The sequence below is a fragment of the Labeo rohita genome, chromosome 14 (assembly GCF_022985175.1).
Source record: "Labeo rohita strain BAU-BD-2019 chromosome 14, IGBB_LRoh.1.0, whole genome shotgun sequence".
Taxonomy (NCBI): domain Eukaryota; kingdom Metazoa; phylum Chordata; class Actinopteri; order Cypriniformes; family Cyprinidae; genus Labeo; species Labeo rohita.
In genome coordinates, this window is record NC_066882.1 from 19,731,586 (window position 1) to 19,748,881 (window position 17,296).

Here is a 17,296-nt window from a genome sequence, read left to right on the forward strand (position 1 = left end):
CTTAAAATTATATTTTAATATAATTATTTCTATTTTCCTTTAGATTTTTGAAGTGAAATGTTATTTTTTTATTTTATTTTTTTTAAAGATATTGTCAAGTATTCAGAATTGTAGTAAATGTGGTGCTCTCTTTAATGCAGATTAATAAATTTAAACAAAAAATAAAAATAATGGATAAGGAGGATCTAATGACAATCACCAGTAGGAATTACAAAAAAAAAAAAAAAAAGAAAAAAAAAAACTTAAATTATGAGAATTTGGATGAAAAATGTGCTTAATTGTCATAAGAATAATGTCAAAATGCAACATAAAATAAAATAAAAAACTTAAATGTCTTAAAATTATATTTTAATATAATTATTTTGATTTTTTTTTAAGATATTGTCAAGTATTCATACAGAATTGTAGTAAATGTGGTACTCTCATTAATGCAAATTTAATAAATAAATTTAAACAAAAAATAAAAATAATAATGGATAAGGAGGATCTAATGACAATCACCAGTAGGAATTAGCAAAATAATATAAAAAACATGAATTATGAGAATTTGGATGAAAAATGTGCTTAATTGTCATAAGAATAATGTCAAAATGCAACATAAAAAAACAAAAAAAAACCTTAAATGTCTTAAAAATTATATTTTAAAATAATTATTTCGAATTTTTCCTTCTGATTTTTGAGGTGAAATATGACGCGTTTTTATGCGATTCACCCTATTAGGAGGCACATCAGCTCTAAATAGACCTAGAACAGCACGGTTCTACTTCATAGTCACTGAACCAGCAGAACGAACAGAATGGCATGGATTTAAAACGCACACGTACGGCAATACCGCGGAAGTTCTAGAAGCACTTATGAGAGGCACTAAACGCGGAGCTCGGGCCAAACCACACCACAGAACAGCACGTTAGCCCGAGGGGTTGTCATGGCAACAGGCACAACTAATGCAGAAATCACCACTGTACACATCGCTGGCAAACGAATGACACGAGAGAGGGCGAATCGGCGAGAGAAGACGATAGCTTTATCTCGGATCTGTCAATGAACTAAAAAAAGCCACTGAGACCTAAACCATCAGTCATAAGTTGCACCAATACTTGTTTCTTACTCATTTTGGGACACTGATTCCAAAACATAGTGTTTGTTTTGCTCTAGCATGTCACACTTTCTTACCAAATTTGTGCTTTTTTTGTGGCTTTTTTGCTTTGAACAATTATTAGTAAGGTGAAGAATCTTGTATTATCCCTTAAACATCAGTAAAGGTTAAACTATTAGTCCAAACTAATTGTCGGATGGTTTTCACATGTATGATACTTTCTTAATACGTTTTTGTCATTGAAACTTTTGACATTTGACTCAAAGCAAGCTTTTGTATGTCAAAGCTGATACGCGACTTGAAAAATCTTCAGTCCTATTTAGTGAAAAAACTGTTCATGATTAATGTTTTTGATATTTCTGACCTCTGCATCTGCAGCAAATTAGGTAATATTAAGTCAAATCAGCAGAATTTGTGTTTTTCAAGATTTTCATATTCAACATCATAGACCTTAGTCAGGGTAGCGCCATAATGAAGTTCTGACAGGGATGAAAATGAGGCTGTACGTTCAGTGGATTGTACCGTTATTGGTAACAACATACCCATTATTCAGCTGATGAAATGTCTTTCTTGAAATGTCTGATGAAAAACTTTCAGTAGACAAAAACTTCATAGAACAGGTTTGAAATCACAAATTTCAATTTTTCTGTTTCTAACAGAGATCATGATTCTTCCACGATTCTGAACGAAGCAAAATTACACGCAATTTACTAGAGGTTTGACTTTATTATAAACACATCGACTTTTTTCTCAAAATATTTAAACTTTATTCTCTATATTTTTTGGCTATTCTCGTTATTTCGACTTTAGAATAAAATCAAAATATTTCGGCAATAAATTCGAAATTACGAGAACAGTCAAAAAAGAGAATAAAGTTTATTTATAAGCTTTATTCTCAGTTTTTTGACTATAGAATATATTCTCAAAATATTATAACTATTGTAATCTCGTAATTGCTACGATTGAATTCTCAAAACATTTCGACTTTATTTTTTTTTTCCTCAGAATTTTTTTGACTATTCTCGTAATTTCGACTTTATGCACAATAGGCTAGAATATACTCTCAAAATATTATTACTATTATAATCTCGTAATTGCTATGAATGAATTCTCGAAACATTTCGACTTTAAAATATTTTTTTCTCTCAGAATTTTTTGACTATTCTCGTAATTTCGACTTCAAGGGCCATTTGCATGCACAATAGGCTACAATATACTATCAAAATATTATAACTATTATAATCTTGTAATTGCTATGAATTAATTCTTGAAACATTTCGAGTTTATTCTCTGAATTTTTGGACTATTCTCGTAATTTCGACTTTATTGTCGAAATATTTTGACTTTATTGTCGCAATACTTCGACTTTGTCAAAAAATTTTAACTGTGTCAAAATATTTCAACTTTATATTCTCGCAATATTTCGACTTTATTCTCGCAATATTTCGACTTTGTCCAAATATTTTAACTTTATTGTCAAAATGTTTCAACTGTATTCTCACAATATTTCGACTTTATTCTCGCAATCTTAGATTTTTTTTTTTACATTTTTAACGTGGCACTAAAATGCTGTCATAATATCCGAACCACAAATGGTTGAAAAGTCTGTTTGTAAAGTGGTTTCATACCTAAACAGGTAACTGCTCCTTCTGTGTCAGCGGCAGCATGAGCACATATTTGAATGTTCTGGAATGACTTTATCAGAGGTTTAACAGGCACAGACAAATTGTCATTTAAAAATAATCGAGATTGCGATTATTTAACGATTAATCGTGCAGCTCTAGCAGCTCTAAAACTGTTTGCACTGCAAACCAGTGTGCTCATAATTAAGATAATACATTAAAATAATGTTAAGACACACCAATTTGCAATATCAAGCAGCAAAACAAGCCGTTTTGAACAGCTAAAAATAGCTGGACGCAAAGGAGAGCGGAAGCCAGACCCATAAAATGTACAAATGGCTGTGCCCGCTCTTACAGGACAAAAAAAGATGGATAATATGGCGTCTAACCCGACTAAGGTCTATTCCGAATATTCCCAGACACAATCCATGAAGTGCAGGATGAAAAGAAGGCGCAAGTCTTTGGAAGATCTTGGCGAGGTAGATGAGGTCAGACAGTCGTCCCGTAGGTGGCCGAGGCTGAGCCCCGCATCCAGCACGTTTACAGGGCAACAGCCTTCCAATAATACAAGCCTAATGGGGAGCGGAGTGTCCAACAGATCACACATACAAAATCTAAGACCAGCCTCAGAATCATGAATCCAGGGCTGACCAGTCACTGTACACAAACCACATATACACTAGCCAATATATTACAGCACTGCGCTCGCCTCTAGTTTTAGCTTTACGTCAAGACGAGTAGCTTTACACGACTATGTCAGATAACAGTAACATATTTGTTTACTTACAAATCAATGCTTTCACTAGAACATGATAAAGCTATGTTTGAATTAAAGGTTCATATGACCAGTCACACTAACTGGCACCATGTTAAATACCGCATATGCTACGTGATCTTGCATGGAATGTTTTATCAAGTATCATACGTCATTATATTACTATTAACACCAAAAATGGTGCGCATGTCCACAAACGTCGCAGGGAATTTACAAACATTCATCAAAATCCACAACTCAAGCATTTCACAGTATTTTTCGGTACCACACTTGTTCAAAAAGCTATTGATATTCATCCTCCTTTTACGAAACGGCTGTGACGACGCCAGATTGTTCCTCACGTTTTGGCAAGGCGCATGATTGCGCCTCCGGTCTCACAGCTGACAGAGCTACAAAATTTTGTTTTGATATACAAAGATGATTATCTCTCCTCAATCCACTTATACAATCAAATGTGCTCTTAATGGAGAAGAACTAGAGTTGTTTGTACATCTATACTGCATTATTTTGGTTTAGATACTTGTAGAAAGCTACTAGGGGGCTGCTATTGCAAATAAACCTCAAGTAAGACATTAACAATAATCACTGGAAAGACAAAAAAGGTGACCAGGTGAGTCACAGTATGTACCTTAAACCAAAAAGGCCACCATCATTTGTGAAACACGAGAGCATCTTAACTTGGCGACAGCATTTTTTGGCATTTGTGATGAGCGCAATGTGATTAAATACTGGTTGATTATTAATATGTGCCTTAGCATTTCAGTGATGGACTACTTTAGGACAATATTCCCTTTGAAAAGATGATCCGGTTTGGGAATCGAAATAAAACCAACGAAAATCTCTAAACCAGCACGGATCTAAGGCAAAAACAGGCCGGAAACCCGGCCGAGGGCAGCTAAAGTCCTGAGAAACACACTGCAGTGCTATCGTCAGACGGAGCGTTTGAACACTACAGACTATGAGATGATAGAGATGTCTGTGTAACACATTGTACTTCAGCTAAAGTCATTAAAGTAATGTTGATACCCAAAGAACAGAGGACAGACTAAAAGAAAAGTTGTCAAGGCGACAGTAAAGGGCTGTCAATGAAGTGTTTGTGCGGTTTGTCACTGCCCACCATCGCTGGGAGCTGGACTGTCAGAACGGCTTTCCTTCAAACTGCCTGACTGTTTCTTCTGCTTGGCTTTGGACTTTCTCAGCATGCACACCTAGAGTAGAAAACAAAGGCTTTTTAAAATACACAGAACTTTATATTAGAACTGATGTGAGAAAGTGAAATTCTGGAATGGAATGACTTTTGGTTCCATTAACAATTCTGGAACATCTGCCAAACATTTTTGCAATTAATTGTGAAAGGACAAAAGGCCACGATGTGCATTACAAAGCAAGCTGTGGGGAAGACCTGTCTCATGAATATTAATAAGGCTTAATTAGTGAGATTTCCTAAGCTAAAAACTGAACCAACCAGGCAAACAGGGGGTATGAACGAGTTTAAAGTATTTATAATCACCTTTGGTCCCGCAGCTGAGATGATGATCTGTCCAGGTGATTGTATCCAGGGTTCTCCATCCACCTGCACTGGAATGGGTTTGTTCACAGTGATGCGAATGTAGCTGCCTTGAGCGATACGAATCCCAGAACGCAGCCCACTCTGAACCTGACCCTAAAAAAATGAACAATTAACAAAATAAATCATTAAGTAAAACAGAATATGCAACACAAATCAAATATACACCATGAATTAAAGAATATGCAATTCAAATTCTGTTTAATAAACAATATACAGTAAACAATTTGTATAAAACAAACTTTTTGGCAAACTGTTTTGGGCAATACTTTTATTCAGCATTTACACATTAAATTGATCAAATGTAACAGTAAAGATACTTATAATGCACCAAATTAGCATATTTAAATGATTTTTGAAAGATCATATGACACTGAAGACTAGAGTAATGATGTTTAAAATTCAGCTTTGCCATTACTGGAATAAATTAGATTTTAAAATTATATTACAATAAAAAGCAGTTATTATAAACTATGTTGAGCATAAGAGAATTCTTCCATAAACATGAAAAAAAAAAACCTTGCCAACCCCAACTTCTAAAATGGTTCTTAAAGGAGAAGTCCACTTCCAAAACAAAGATACACATATAATGTACTCACCCCCTTGTCAACCAAGATGTTCATGTCTTTTTTTCTTCAGTCGTAAAGAAATTATGTTTTTTGAGGAAAACATTTCAGGATTTTTCTCCATATAATGGACTGATATGGTGCCTCTATTTTGAACTTCCAAAAAGCTTTTTAAATGCGGCTTCAAACGATCCCAAATGCGGTTGTAAACGATCCCATCTGAGGAAGAAGGGTCTTATCTAGCGAAACGATTGGTTATTTTCATTTTAAAAATACAATTTGAATACTTTTTAATCTCAAACACTCATCTTGCCTTTCTCTCCCTGAACTCTGTGTATAAGACAGTTGGGGTATGCTGAAAAACTCAAATCATATTTTCTCCCTTAACTTCAAAAATCATTTCGAAATCATCCTACATCGCTGCAGAAGTACCGACACAGTCTTTGCAAAGTGAACATGCAAAGCTGGTCAAACACCCTCAACAAAAAAGGTAAAACAGCGATATAGGATGATTTCGAAGTTGAGGGAGAACACGAGATGGGAGTTTTTCGACGTACCCTAACTGCCTGGACTGTTTTTTTCCGGTTCATGACAGAGTAAGACAAGACGAGCGTTTGGCATTAAAAAGTATATAAATTGTATTATTTTTATTAAAATAACCGATTGTTTTGCTAGATAAGATCCTTCTTTCTCAGCTGGGATTGTTTATAACCGCATGTGGGATCGTTTGAAGCCGTATTTAAACTGCATTTTGGAAGTTCAAACTCGGGGCACCATAGCAGTCCATTATATGGAGAAAAATGCTGAAATGTTTACCTCAAAAAACATAATTTCTTTACAACTGAAGAAAGAAAGACATGAACATCTTGGATGACAAAACAAATCTTTGTTTTGGAAGTGGACTTCTCCTTTAAAGGGATGGCTCACCCAAAAATGAAAATTACTCACTCTCATGTCGTTCCAAACCTTTAAGACTTTCGTTCATCTTCAGAATACAAATTGAGATATTTTTGATGAAATCCAAGAGCTTTCTGACCCTGCATATACAGCAACACAACTGACACAATCAAGGCCCAGAAAAGTAGTAAGGACATCGATAAAATAGTCCATGTGACATCAGTGGTTCAACTGTAATGTTATGAAGCTACAAGAATACTTTTTGTGGGCAAATAAAACAAAAATAATGACTTCATTCAACAATTTCTTCTCTTCTGAGTCAGCCTTCGATGCGCATCCATGAGAGAAACACAAGAGTACCAGGCTGACACGGAAGACAAGAAATTGTTAAATGAAGTTGTTTTTTTTGTTTGTTTGTGGATATCACATGGACTATTTCAACAATGTCCTTACTGCTGTCTATGCAGGGTCAGAAAGCTCTCAGATTTCATCAAAAATATCTTAATTTGTCTTTTGAAGATGAACGAAGGTCATACAGGTTTGTAATGACATGAGGGTGAGTAGTAAATTAAGATTTAACAGAATTAAGATATACAAATGAAAGATGGAAAAAGGCATCAGAACCCACCATGTGCACCACACCGGTAACTCCCACAACCTCCAGCATCCCGTCATCTATCCTTGGCCGCCCAAACCGCGAGTCGCTGTCTGAGCCCCACAGGTCAGCACCAGAACCCCAGCTGGACACACATACAGCAGCTTTAATCGTCAGCAACAAACTCAGGATGTGTGGAAGTGTCACAACGGAAGTGTATTTGTGTAAGCCTGATGTGTGTTTACCTGGGAATGTTGAGGAATATCAGTCCCTCTATACTGGGAAGTTCCACCTCCTGTCTGTCCACTTGCAGTCTGATGTCTTTATGAAGGTTTCGTGTGTGACTCAACTTCTGCAGGCCCACCTTTACGTACACACCTTTATTGTGGAACCTGCAAAAACAATGAAATTAAAATGCACAGTCCAACAGAGCCACACGGCCACCCTTCAAAGGTGAAATAACTCTCACCTGCTATTAAACTTGTCCGGGTCCTCCTCACGTGCATGATGAAAGTCCAGACTCAGCTCAGCATCAATTCCCAGCCCAAAATAATTATTCATGTGCACAATCTAAAACACAGACATATACAACCCTATTATGATCGATTTTTCACGTTAATGCCCTGCAAAATGTGTGCAGTGGCAAATTCCTAAGCAAGACCTATATCTCTGGATCAGAACATCGTACAGACAAAGGAATTGGCTCATTTGACTCATGCTAGCAAACAGAACTACCAACATGCTACTCAAGCTAGCTACATGCTAATAATGAATAGCTAGGTGCTAAAATATGCTATAAATCATACCTAATTACTAAAACAGGTTTAGGTTTAGGCTTAGCGACTGCCTAGTTCTGAGGTCCAAGAATTAGATTAAATAATATATTTTATTTTAATAAAAAGAAATACCAATACTATTGTAGAAATCATATTTATTGTAATTTGGGACCGATTATGTACCTTGGGTGGCTCTAGGAAGCCATTCTCTTTGCCATCCTCTGTCATTTCCTGTGCGTCCAGAAGAATTGTCCAGCGGTCCATTTGCACTTCCTCTGCCTCGTCCACAGACAGCAGGATGTTGTAGGGGTCCTCGCCGCTATAGCCCGTCCCCCATCGCAACACCCGAGCCAGATCGTTTCCTGACAAACGTGCAGCATAACAATGGATGCTAACGCAGACAGGAAACTGGAATTAAATTAGTAACATTCCCAGCATGACTTACCTGTGCCCAGTGGTATAATGCTGATTGCTGGCTCAGGACATGCAATTTTGTGCCGGATGGACTCTAGAACCCCCAGCACCCATCCCACAGTGCCGTCTCCTCCACACACCAGGATACGAAAGTGAGGGACGTCTTTAAACGTGTGCAGCCTGTACAATACACAAGCTTCTTTATGTGAGAAGGGAATGGCAATATTTATTCATTACATCTGCCATCATTTAATAGGAAATTTGGTCTAACCCAGCAAGTGGTCCTCCGCTGGTCAGCTCAAACACTTGATGAGGGTTTAGAAGTTTACGGAAGCTGTATAAGATCTCCCTGCCCTTTAGTCCACCACTTTTAGGGTTGACAAAGACTAGTAGGGGGCAGCTTCCTTTGGCCAGGTTGCTTTGCTGCTGGGAAAGAAAATAGCATAGGTTACATTTGTTGGTGAAATGACTGTCTATTGTCCACTAGAGGGCAGGACCATCTAAAGATTGGACCAACATTATGAGCTGTATGGCTGCAATAAATGGCAAGTCAATACAGGTGATTATTTTGAATGAGCTATTGGTCCCACTGCTTTTATATCCAATATATGGACACTTAAAGTTCATAAAAAATATATTTTTGCAGAAGAAATTTGTACAGGTTTGGAATGACATAAGAGTGAGTAAATGATGACAGGATGTTCTTTTTTCAGCATATTAAATAAGTATTTTGCAACCATAGAGTGTCACATGTACAGTATGGCTTTGCAAAAAGATGGCGTACCATGATCTCAGGTATGACAAGTGAGTAGAGCTGTTTGCCGCTGATGCTGATGTCTTTGGCCAGCATGTAAATCCTCTCTGCCTCTGAGAAACAGCTGATCTGCAGAACCACAGCACCTGAAAACAGCACAGCAGCTCAATTATACAAACACTGTCACTAACACCTGCTTACACCTGGGATACAATTATTTTTAGCTCTGAGCACATTATTATTTTTACCACCTGTCATGATAGGATGGAATAAAACAAGGAAACAAAAATCCCAATGCAAGCTTCTATATATTGCTACTGTAAGTTGGGGATCAGTGCAATTTTTTTTATGAAAGAAAGTAATTAATATTTTGTATCAGCAAAGATGCATTAAATTTACCAAAAGTAACAATAAAGTTACAAAATGTCACACAAAATATTTTAAAAGCAGTGCTTTTGAGCTTCCCATTAATAATAACATTTTTTTTATATTAGTATAACTATCTATTTTACTAATATATATATATATATATAACAATTTATAATAGGTTACCAATTCAATTAGTATCATTTGTATTTTATATTAGTAAAATTAGCTATTTTATATATAATATTTTAATATTCAAATATTTCTGATCAAATCTAAATAATATATATTAATAATTTATATTTTATCATAAAGATTTAAATGTTATATTTCTAAAGTATACATTACACACACACATACACACACACACTCACATATATCAGAAATTAAATAAAAATTAATCTAAACAAAAACAAAATCAAAAACAAAAGAAATTAATCTTTAACCTGCAATAACAGTTTTCTATTTTAATATACTTTTGATATTCACATATTTTAAAAATCATCCTAAGATGCTGAATTATAATCAATGTTGGAAACAGTTGTGCTGCTTAATATTTTTTGAGACTTGTGATACTTTTTCAGAAATCTTTGATAAATAAATTTCAAAAGAACAATTTATTTAAAATAGAAATTTTATGTTACAATATATTTGGGTTCAGTCATTTTTTTCTTTTTTTTTTTAAAGAAATTAATACTTTTTATTAAGCAAAACTGTACTAAATGGATAAAAAGTGATAGTAAAGACTTCAATATTTTGAATAACTGCTGTTTTATTAACTTTTACTTTAACTTTTTTTTTTTTTTTACTTTTTATTAAATCAAAGAAAAAAAGATCACAGGCTCCAAAAAAATATTAGCAGCACAACCGTTTCAACACTGATAAATCAGTATATTAGAATGATTACTGAAGGATCATGTGACACTGAAGAATTGAGAAAAAGGCTGATGAAAATTCAGTGCTGTGTCACAGAAATAAATTATATTTTGAAATATATTACAATAGGAAACCAATATTACAAACTGCAATAATATTTCACAATATTACTGTTATTTTTCTTTCTACAGCCTTGATGAGCATAAGAGGCTACATAAAAAAAAACATTAAAAATCTTACTGATCCCAAACTTTTGAACGGTAGTGTATATGGTTGTTAATATTTTACATGTATACTGTAATCAGTTGAAATTTGTAAATCTTCATTTAAACATTTCTTGTTGAAACATTTATTTAGCATATTATTCACTCAAAATTTACAAAAACAAAGCACTTTTATGTATCTGTCAAGTAGAAAGGTGTATTTTGCAACTTAACATGCTATGTTCCATTGTTTAATATTATAGCACAATAGCGAATGACAGGAAATCATACAGAGAAGCCAAAATAATAGCTCTAGGTGTCAAAGTGTGCGTGTTAACCACAATATATTTTAAGACCTTCACACAAACCAACACCCTGCTGCAACAACAATATACAAAAAACATTCAGAGCATCAAGGCAAGTGAGCCAGTGGGCATGTGGTGGATGATTGAGAACAACCAGCAGTTCAGAGCGTTTGTGTGCAGAACAAGGGCTCTCATTTAGAGAGCACTGAGAGTAGGCCAGACTGCGGCCCATGCACACAGCAGGCAGTTTGTTCTGCAGTACGCACCAGCGACCTTCAGTGTTATCAAATAAAGTCATGCAGTTCAGTTGTGCTCAGAACAAAGATGGACATTATAAGCCATCTCTAAAGGAGGGATGCATTTCCTGTGACAAGAAAACAGGCTGTTCTCCCACAGAACCCTGTGATTTATGAATGCTGTTTTTCTTACCTTGTTCAGAGTACGCGTGAGTGATGCTGACCAAATGACCTGGGTGGGGAAGATAGAGAGAGAGAACAATACAGACAGTAAAATGAAAATTTGCACTGTGGTACTCGTGAACATGCGTTGAATACTGACACATTAAGGTTGAACCGCTGATGTCACATGGACTATTTTAACGATGTCCTTACTACCTTTTTGGGCCTTAAACGTGTCAGTTGCATTGCTGTCTATGCAGGGTTAGAAAGGTCTTGCATTTCATCAAAAATATAGTTGAGGTCAAACGTTTACATACACCTTGCAGAATCTGCAAAATGTTAATTATTTTACCAAAGAAAGATCATACAAAATGCATGTCATTTTTTTAGTACTGACCTGAATAAGATATTTCACATTAATGTTCACATATAGCCCGCAAGAAAAAAAATAGTAGTTTAATTGTCAAAAAAATGACCCTGTTCAAAAGTTTACATACACTTGATTCTTAATACTGTGTTGTTAGCTGAATGAGTGGTTTTTTTTTTTTGCAAGTGATAGTTGTTCATGAGTCCCTTGTTTGTCCTGAACAGTTCAACTGCCTGCTGTTCTTCAGAAAAATCCTGCAGGTCCCACAAATTATTTGTTTTTTTCAGCATTTTTCTGTATTTGAACCTTTTCCAGCAATGATTGTATGATTCTGAGATCCATCTTTTCACACTGAGGACAACTGAGGGCAACTCATATGCAACTTTTACAGAAGTTCAAACGCTCACAGATGCTCCAGAAGGAAAAATGATGCATTATCAATGCATTAAAAGCCTTTTCGAATTTAAAGATCAGGGTAAATTGAACCTATTTTGTCTTCTGGGAAGCATACAAGTATCTTTTGTAGCTTCTACTGGGCAGTACTAAATGAAAAAAATATTATATTTAGGCAAAATAAGAAAAAACTTGCACATTTTTATTCTGTTCAAAAGTTTTCACCCCCCGGCAGTTGTCCTCAGTATGAAAAGATGGATCTCAAAATCATACAGTCATTGTTGGAAAGGGTTCAAATACATAAAATAAAAAACTGAAAAACCAAAGAATTTGTGGGACCTGAAAGATTTTTCTGAAGAACAGCGGGCAGTTTAACTGTTCAGGACAACTACTCAAGGGACTCATGAACAACTATCACTAAACAACAAAAAAAAAAAACAGCTGTGGATCAATCTTGTAACAACACAGTATTAAGAATCAAGTGTATGTAAACTTTTGAACAGAGTAATTTTTATAAATTTAACTATTATTTTCTCTTGTGGACTATATGGGAATATATTTTATGTGAAATATCTTATTCAGGTCAGTACTAAATAAAAAATCATTTGCATTTTGCATGATTCCTCTTATTTTGGTAAAATAATTACCATTTTGCAGATTCTGCAAGGTGTATGTAAACTTTTGACCTCGACTGTATCTTAATTTGTGTTCTGAAGATGAACCTTTAACCCTCCAATCAGAATAAATGCCCAGCAGTCACGTTATCATCCGTTCTAAGCCCTCCCAACAGAGTGGAGACAGGCATATTTATGAGTACACAAGAAACCTTATCTCAGGCTTATAGGTCAGCATTGTTGAAGGACAATTTCATGGAAAGATGAATAAAATCCCAAGAGACTAATGAGATGAACAGCTAAAATCCAAAGGATCTGAGCTGTTTAAATCTTGAGCTCACACATCATATGAGCACACACAGACTCACTTTTGACTTCGAGGTGTTCGGATAGCAAACGTGTGTATTCCTCTTTTTCAAGCTGTGTCGGAAAGCCTCCCAAAAGCAGATTGACTTGTGCCACTCGATTCCTGCTTTCCTCGATGTAAAACCGTGTCTGATTCATCTGTCGCAGTGATGTCTGAAAGTCACAAGCTCAGAATCAGAGTTTGAGACAACCAAGAAGCTCTCATCTATTTGTAACAAGCACTCTCACTGTAAGACAAGTGTGCTGTGCTTATCAGGGCTCATCACCTTGAGTGTTTTCCAAATGCCAAGCAAAATCATTATGACCCTCCTCACATACCTTTCGTATCTCCTGCAGTTTGTCCAGTAAAATCTCCTGACCACTAAGGACTTGCCGTTGCACTGAAGATGGATAAAAAAAAGGAAGGTCAGGATATCGTTAAAACCCTTTCCCATTTTTCTGAGCTTTTCTATGCATCGTTTGCACAAAGAATTCTTTTACTATTAATCAGATTCTTAAAGGGGACATTGGATGCCCATTTTCCACAATTATGATTCTTTAGGGTCTTCATGAAATGTCTGCAAAATACTTTTGGTTGAAATTCCTCAATGGTCAGGTAAAACCTTGTTAAAAACAGCTCTGTTCACAGTGAACTGTTTCAGTGCATGTCCCTTTAAATGATAATGAGCTACTGCTCAGCCCTCTTTTTTTGTGTGTGTGTATTTGGTGATGCATTATCATCAAAAACAAAACTAATCCACTGTGCCCTCAATAGCTTCGATGTCAGGAGAAAATTAAGAATCTTATGTTCACATTTACATCAAACTACCAAACACCTGCATTGCTTACGAGACATTGTCGCTACAGCTTCTCGAGCACCAAGAAAATGGTGTAAATATGCAAATACGGGACAGTCCGTCAGTGGTTGTGGCCGGGGCCTGAGCAATATGACATCATACTGTTCAGAAAATCAAAACAGCTTGACAATTGAGAGTGTTTATGGTTTTTTGGAGATTAAAAAAGGAGTTCACATATTTTTATCACTGTAGGGTGGTTGTGTCCACACACTGCTAAGACACATTTATATGCAAACATCACGTAAAAGTGAATTTTGCATCCAATAGCCCTTTTAATAATACTAGGAAAAATGACATATCGGCAACTGGCAAATCATATTCATGGTTACTATATGTAGTTGTGAATTATAAAATCTAAATAAAAATAAATATATATACTGAAATATTGATAGATATATACACTACCAGTCAAAAGTTTTTAAACAGTAAAATTTTTAATGTTAGAAGTCTCTTCTGCTCACCAAGCCTGCATTTATCTGATCCAAAGTACAGTAAAATTATACATATATTTACTATTTAAAATATTAAATATTAAAAATGTTTTCTATTTTAAAATATTTGATAATGTAATTTATTCCTGTGATAAAAGCTAAACTTTCAGCACCATTACACAATTAGTTATTACTTACCATATACTTAGATATTTTTATATAAAACAAATGATAGAAATTAACACTTACTTAGCAAGGATCCTTTAATTTGAAAAAAAGTTAACAAAAGATTTCTATTTCAGATAAATGCTGTTCTTCTGAACTTTCCATATTTATCAAAGAAACCTGAAAGAAACTACTCCGTTTTCAACATAATAATAACAGTAGTAATAGTTTGAACAGCAGATCAGAATATTAGAATGATCTCTGAAGGATCATATGACTGGACTAACGATGCTATGAAATCACAGAAATACGTTACATTTTAAAATATAATCAAATAGAAAACAGCTTTTTTAAACAGTAAGAATTTTTCAGAATTTTACTGTTTTTGTTGTACGTTGGATCAAATAAATGCAGGCTGCTGAGCAGAAGAGACTTCTTCAAAAACGTTAAAAATCTCACTGTTCAAAAACTTTTGGCTGGTAGTGTTTATATAAAATAAAAATAATAAAACACATACAACCCAAGTAATAGATCTTACCTTGTTTGCTGCTCATGAAAACTTCTACAAGGTTGTAGTCAGCAGGGTTTTCATTCTATGGACATTTGCAGAAACCATGTGGATTAACATACAAATTGTGCATAAAGTACAAATACCTAGTTTTGCATTTTCTGAAAAATATATTGTGACGTTTGCCTGTGCAAAAGTTACTAGGATACAACGGTACTGCAGATAATTGCTATGTGGCAGGCAAAATTCATTTAGTGGCTTAAAATGGTACAAATTTTACAGTTTACAACGGTACAAAATACAAATTTTCAAAGTTGTGTTTTTGAGAATTAAATTCCAAGTTACCTGTTTTCCTATGCGTGAGTGCACTTCCTTTATAATCGAGTCTACTGTGCTGCTTTTCCCAGCAGTAACTGAGATGACTTCAGCCCTGAAACACACGTGAAAGAACTTTCCTCGTTACACCAACATTTGAAAATGTTAAGCATTGAAAAACGTTCCATCCCATGATTCACCAGCGGTCTGGCACTGTATAAATCATGCACTGCTCTGCCACTGAAACTTCAGACAATGTTTTGATTTACTGTGGTCAAATATTGCATAAGAACATTAACGTTTGATTGTGGCGCTAACTGGCAGCATGTGTAAAGTCTGACTCAATCCCTCCCTGACTCAAAACTGTTAATAAAACACAAAATGCTTCATTAGTTCCAGACCCACGTTAACAAAACAAAAAACGCCTGATCTAATGGAAACATCAAGCACTTGAGTGGCACTGCTATTCTTTTCATGAACTCTAAAGGTTTCCTCATGAGTTTCTGTAGGCGACGAGGTTCCATCAGCATTTGTGATCCATTTCCTGCTGGCATGGCAACAACATCTAAGGTAAACCGTGGATGCTGTGTCACTTTGTCTCCATGGAAACCAGACACACAACAGCAAGCTTGTCATCACTCGAGCCATGTGTGTTTTGATGGGTTTCATATACACTTGCCCTTGCTGAGTGGTACAAGACACAGCTATTGTCCATTTTCTTTGCGATGTCTGGAGATGATTTATGGTTTGTTTGGAGAAGCGAGAGGACTGATGTGCTATAAAACCCTTAGATAAGCAAACTGTAATCATGAACTCCCCTATTTATGTAAGAACAGCACATTTTTACAATGTGTTAGCACACTGTTTAGTATGTAAAATACATTTTTTGTATTGTTTTCTACTTATCTATAAAAAGTAACTATTAAATAGTGGTGTGCAAAATTCCTGAAGTACGAGCTGCAGTACCATTAGAATGGCCCCACAATTCAAGATTTTTCACTGAATATCAGCACAATTGCAAATGTAATATTGATTCTACACAGCAGTTCAATAAGCAAGAATATTGTGAGTTACATTTTAGACACAATATTGTGTGTTGTTTGCTTTATGTCCCTAAAGAAAATAGTTGCCAAAAAGCAAACGTTGCACTTTTGTAAAATAAAGCAAACAGGATGTGCTTTCTGCCGTCTCAGTCTCTGTGAATTTGTGCACAAAAATTCTAAACTCTGTGTATAACTTACTTGCCTTACAGACATGAAAAATATATCTATATAGTGAAATGTCTACTTTTAAATGAACCAGTTCAAATACAAAATAAATATTCTCAGATGATGTAATGCATATGAAACATGCATACAATAGTGCTGCACGATATACCGGTACTTAAAAAGTATCCGATACCCTGCTTTTAAAAACGGTACGATTTCATATTTTACTAGTACCGGTACTTTAAGAATGCATTTTAATAAGAGCCTTATTTCAGCGTGTCTGTGTTAGTGAATGGCGCAGACGCACAGTTTTGTTTACTACACACATATGCGTGACACTTGCGGTGTTTTCAGCCTCTGCCGCCTCAATATATGAGTACATGAACATAATCTCTAGAATTGCTCTAAGAGTCACTTCATGAGCATTTTACAGTTTCTTTTGCGGAAAACTATTGTCATATAATGAAGATCCTAAAGGTCTTCACAGCAACCCATCAAAATAAAAGTTCGGTTTAACTTGACAGTCAGAAATATATTAATATATTACTTAATGTAATGATAGTACTACTACCATGCATTCCTTACTATCTAATTATCCTTTATAAATTCATTAGACATGCTTAGGATTATTAAAATGTAATGAAACGATTAAAACAGAACCCAGAAAATGAATGGAAAACAGAGATTCACAAACAAAACTGAATTTCAGAAAAATAATAAAACATATTTCATAGGGCCTTAAAAACATGTATTTTTTGTTCAACTTTTAATAAATTGCTGTTAAATTCTGTAAGATTCATTATTTCAATTAATTAGACATGCTTTTTGATATTTTTATGTAACCATTAAAATAGTCTAGAAAAATTAAAATGGAATTTAGAAA

At 35.0% G+C, this 17,296-nt stretch overlaps 1 protein-coding gene across 2 annotated transcripts in view; it reads right to left on the bottom strand.

Annotated features, from left to right (window-relative positions):
- Positions 1-2,273: 2,273 nt before the first annotated feature.
- Positions 2,274-17,296, bottom strand: part of LOC127176007 (diacylglycerol kinase theta) — a 51,583-nt gene continuing 36,560 nt past the window's right edge. Inside the window, exons 10-23 of one of the 2 annotated variants that reach the window (XM_051127409.1) lie at positions 15,236-15,320; positions 14,921-14,975; positions 13,269-13,330; positions 12,953-13,103; positions 11,242-11,280; positions 9,093-9,208; positions 8,580-8,731; positions 8,340-8,488; positions 8,078-8,256; positions 7,588-7,688; positions 7,364-7,510; positions 7,152-7,263; positions 5,004-5,156; positions 2,274-4,701 (exon numbers count right to left, since the gene is read on the bottom strand). In XM_051127409.1, coding sequence (XP_050983366.1) covers positions 4,600-4,701; positions 5,004-5,156; positions 7,152-7,263; positions 7,364-7,510; positions 7,588-7,688; positions 8,078-8,256; positions 8,340-8,488; positions 8,580-8,731; positions 9,093-9,208; positions 11,242-11,280; positions 12,953-13,103; positions 13,269-13,330; positions 14,921-14,975; positions 15,236-15,320 — 1,603 coding nt within the window. In that variant the 3' untranslated portion in view covers positions 2,274-4,599. Of the gene's footprint in view, positions 4,702-5,003; positions 5,157-7,151; positions 7,264-7,363; positions 7,511-7,587; positions 7,689-8,077; positions 8,257-8,339; positions 8,489-8,579; positions 8,735-9,092; positions 9,209-11,241; positions 11,281-12,952; positions 13,104-13,268; positions 13,331-14,920; positions 14,976-15,235; positions 15,321-17,296 lie in introns of both variants that reach the window. The other variant, XM_051127408.1, reaches the window with a different exon arrangement.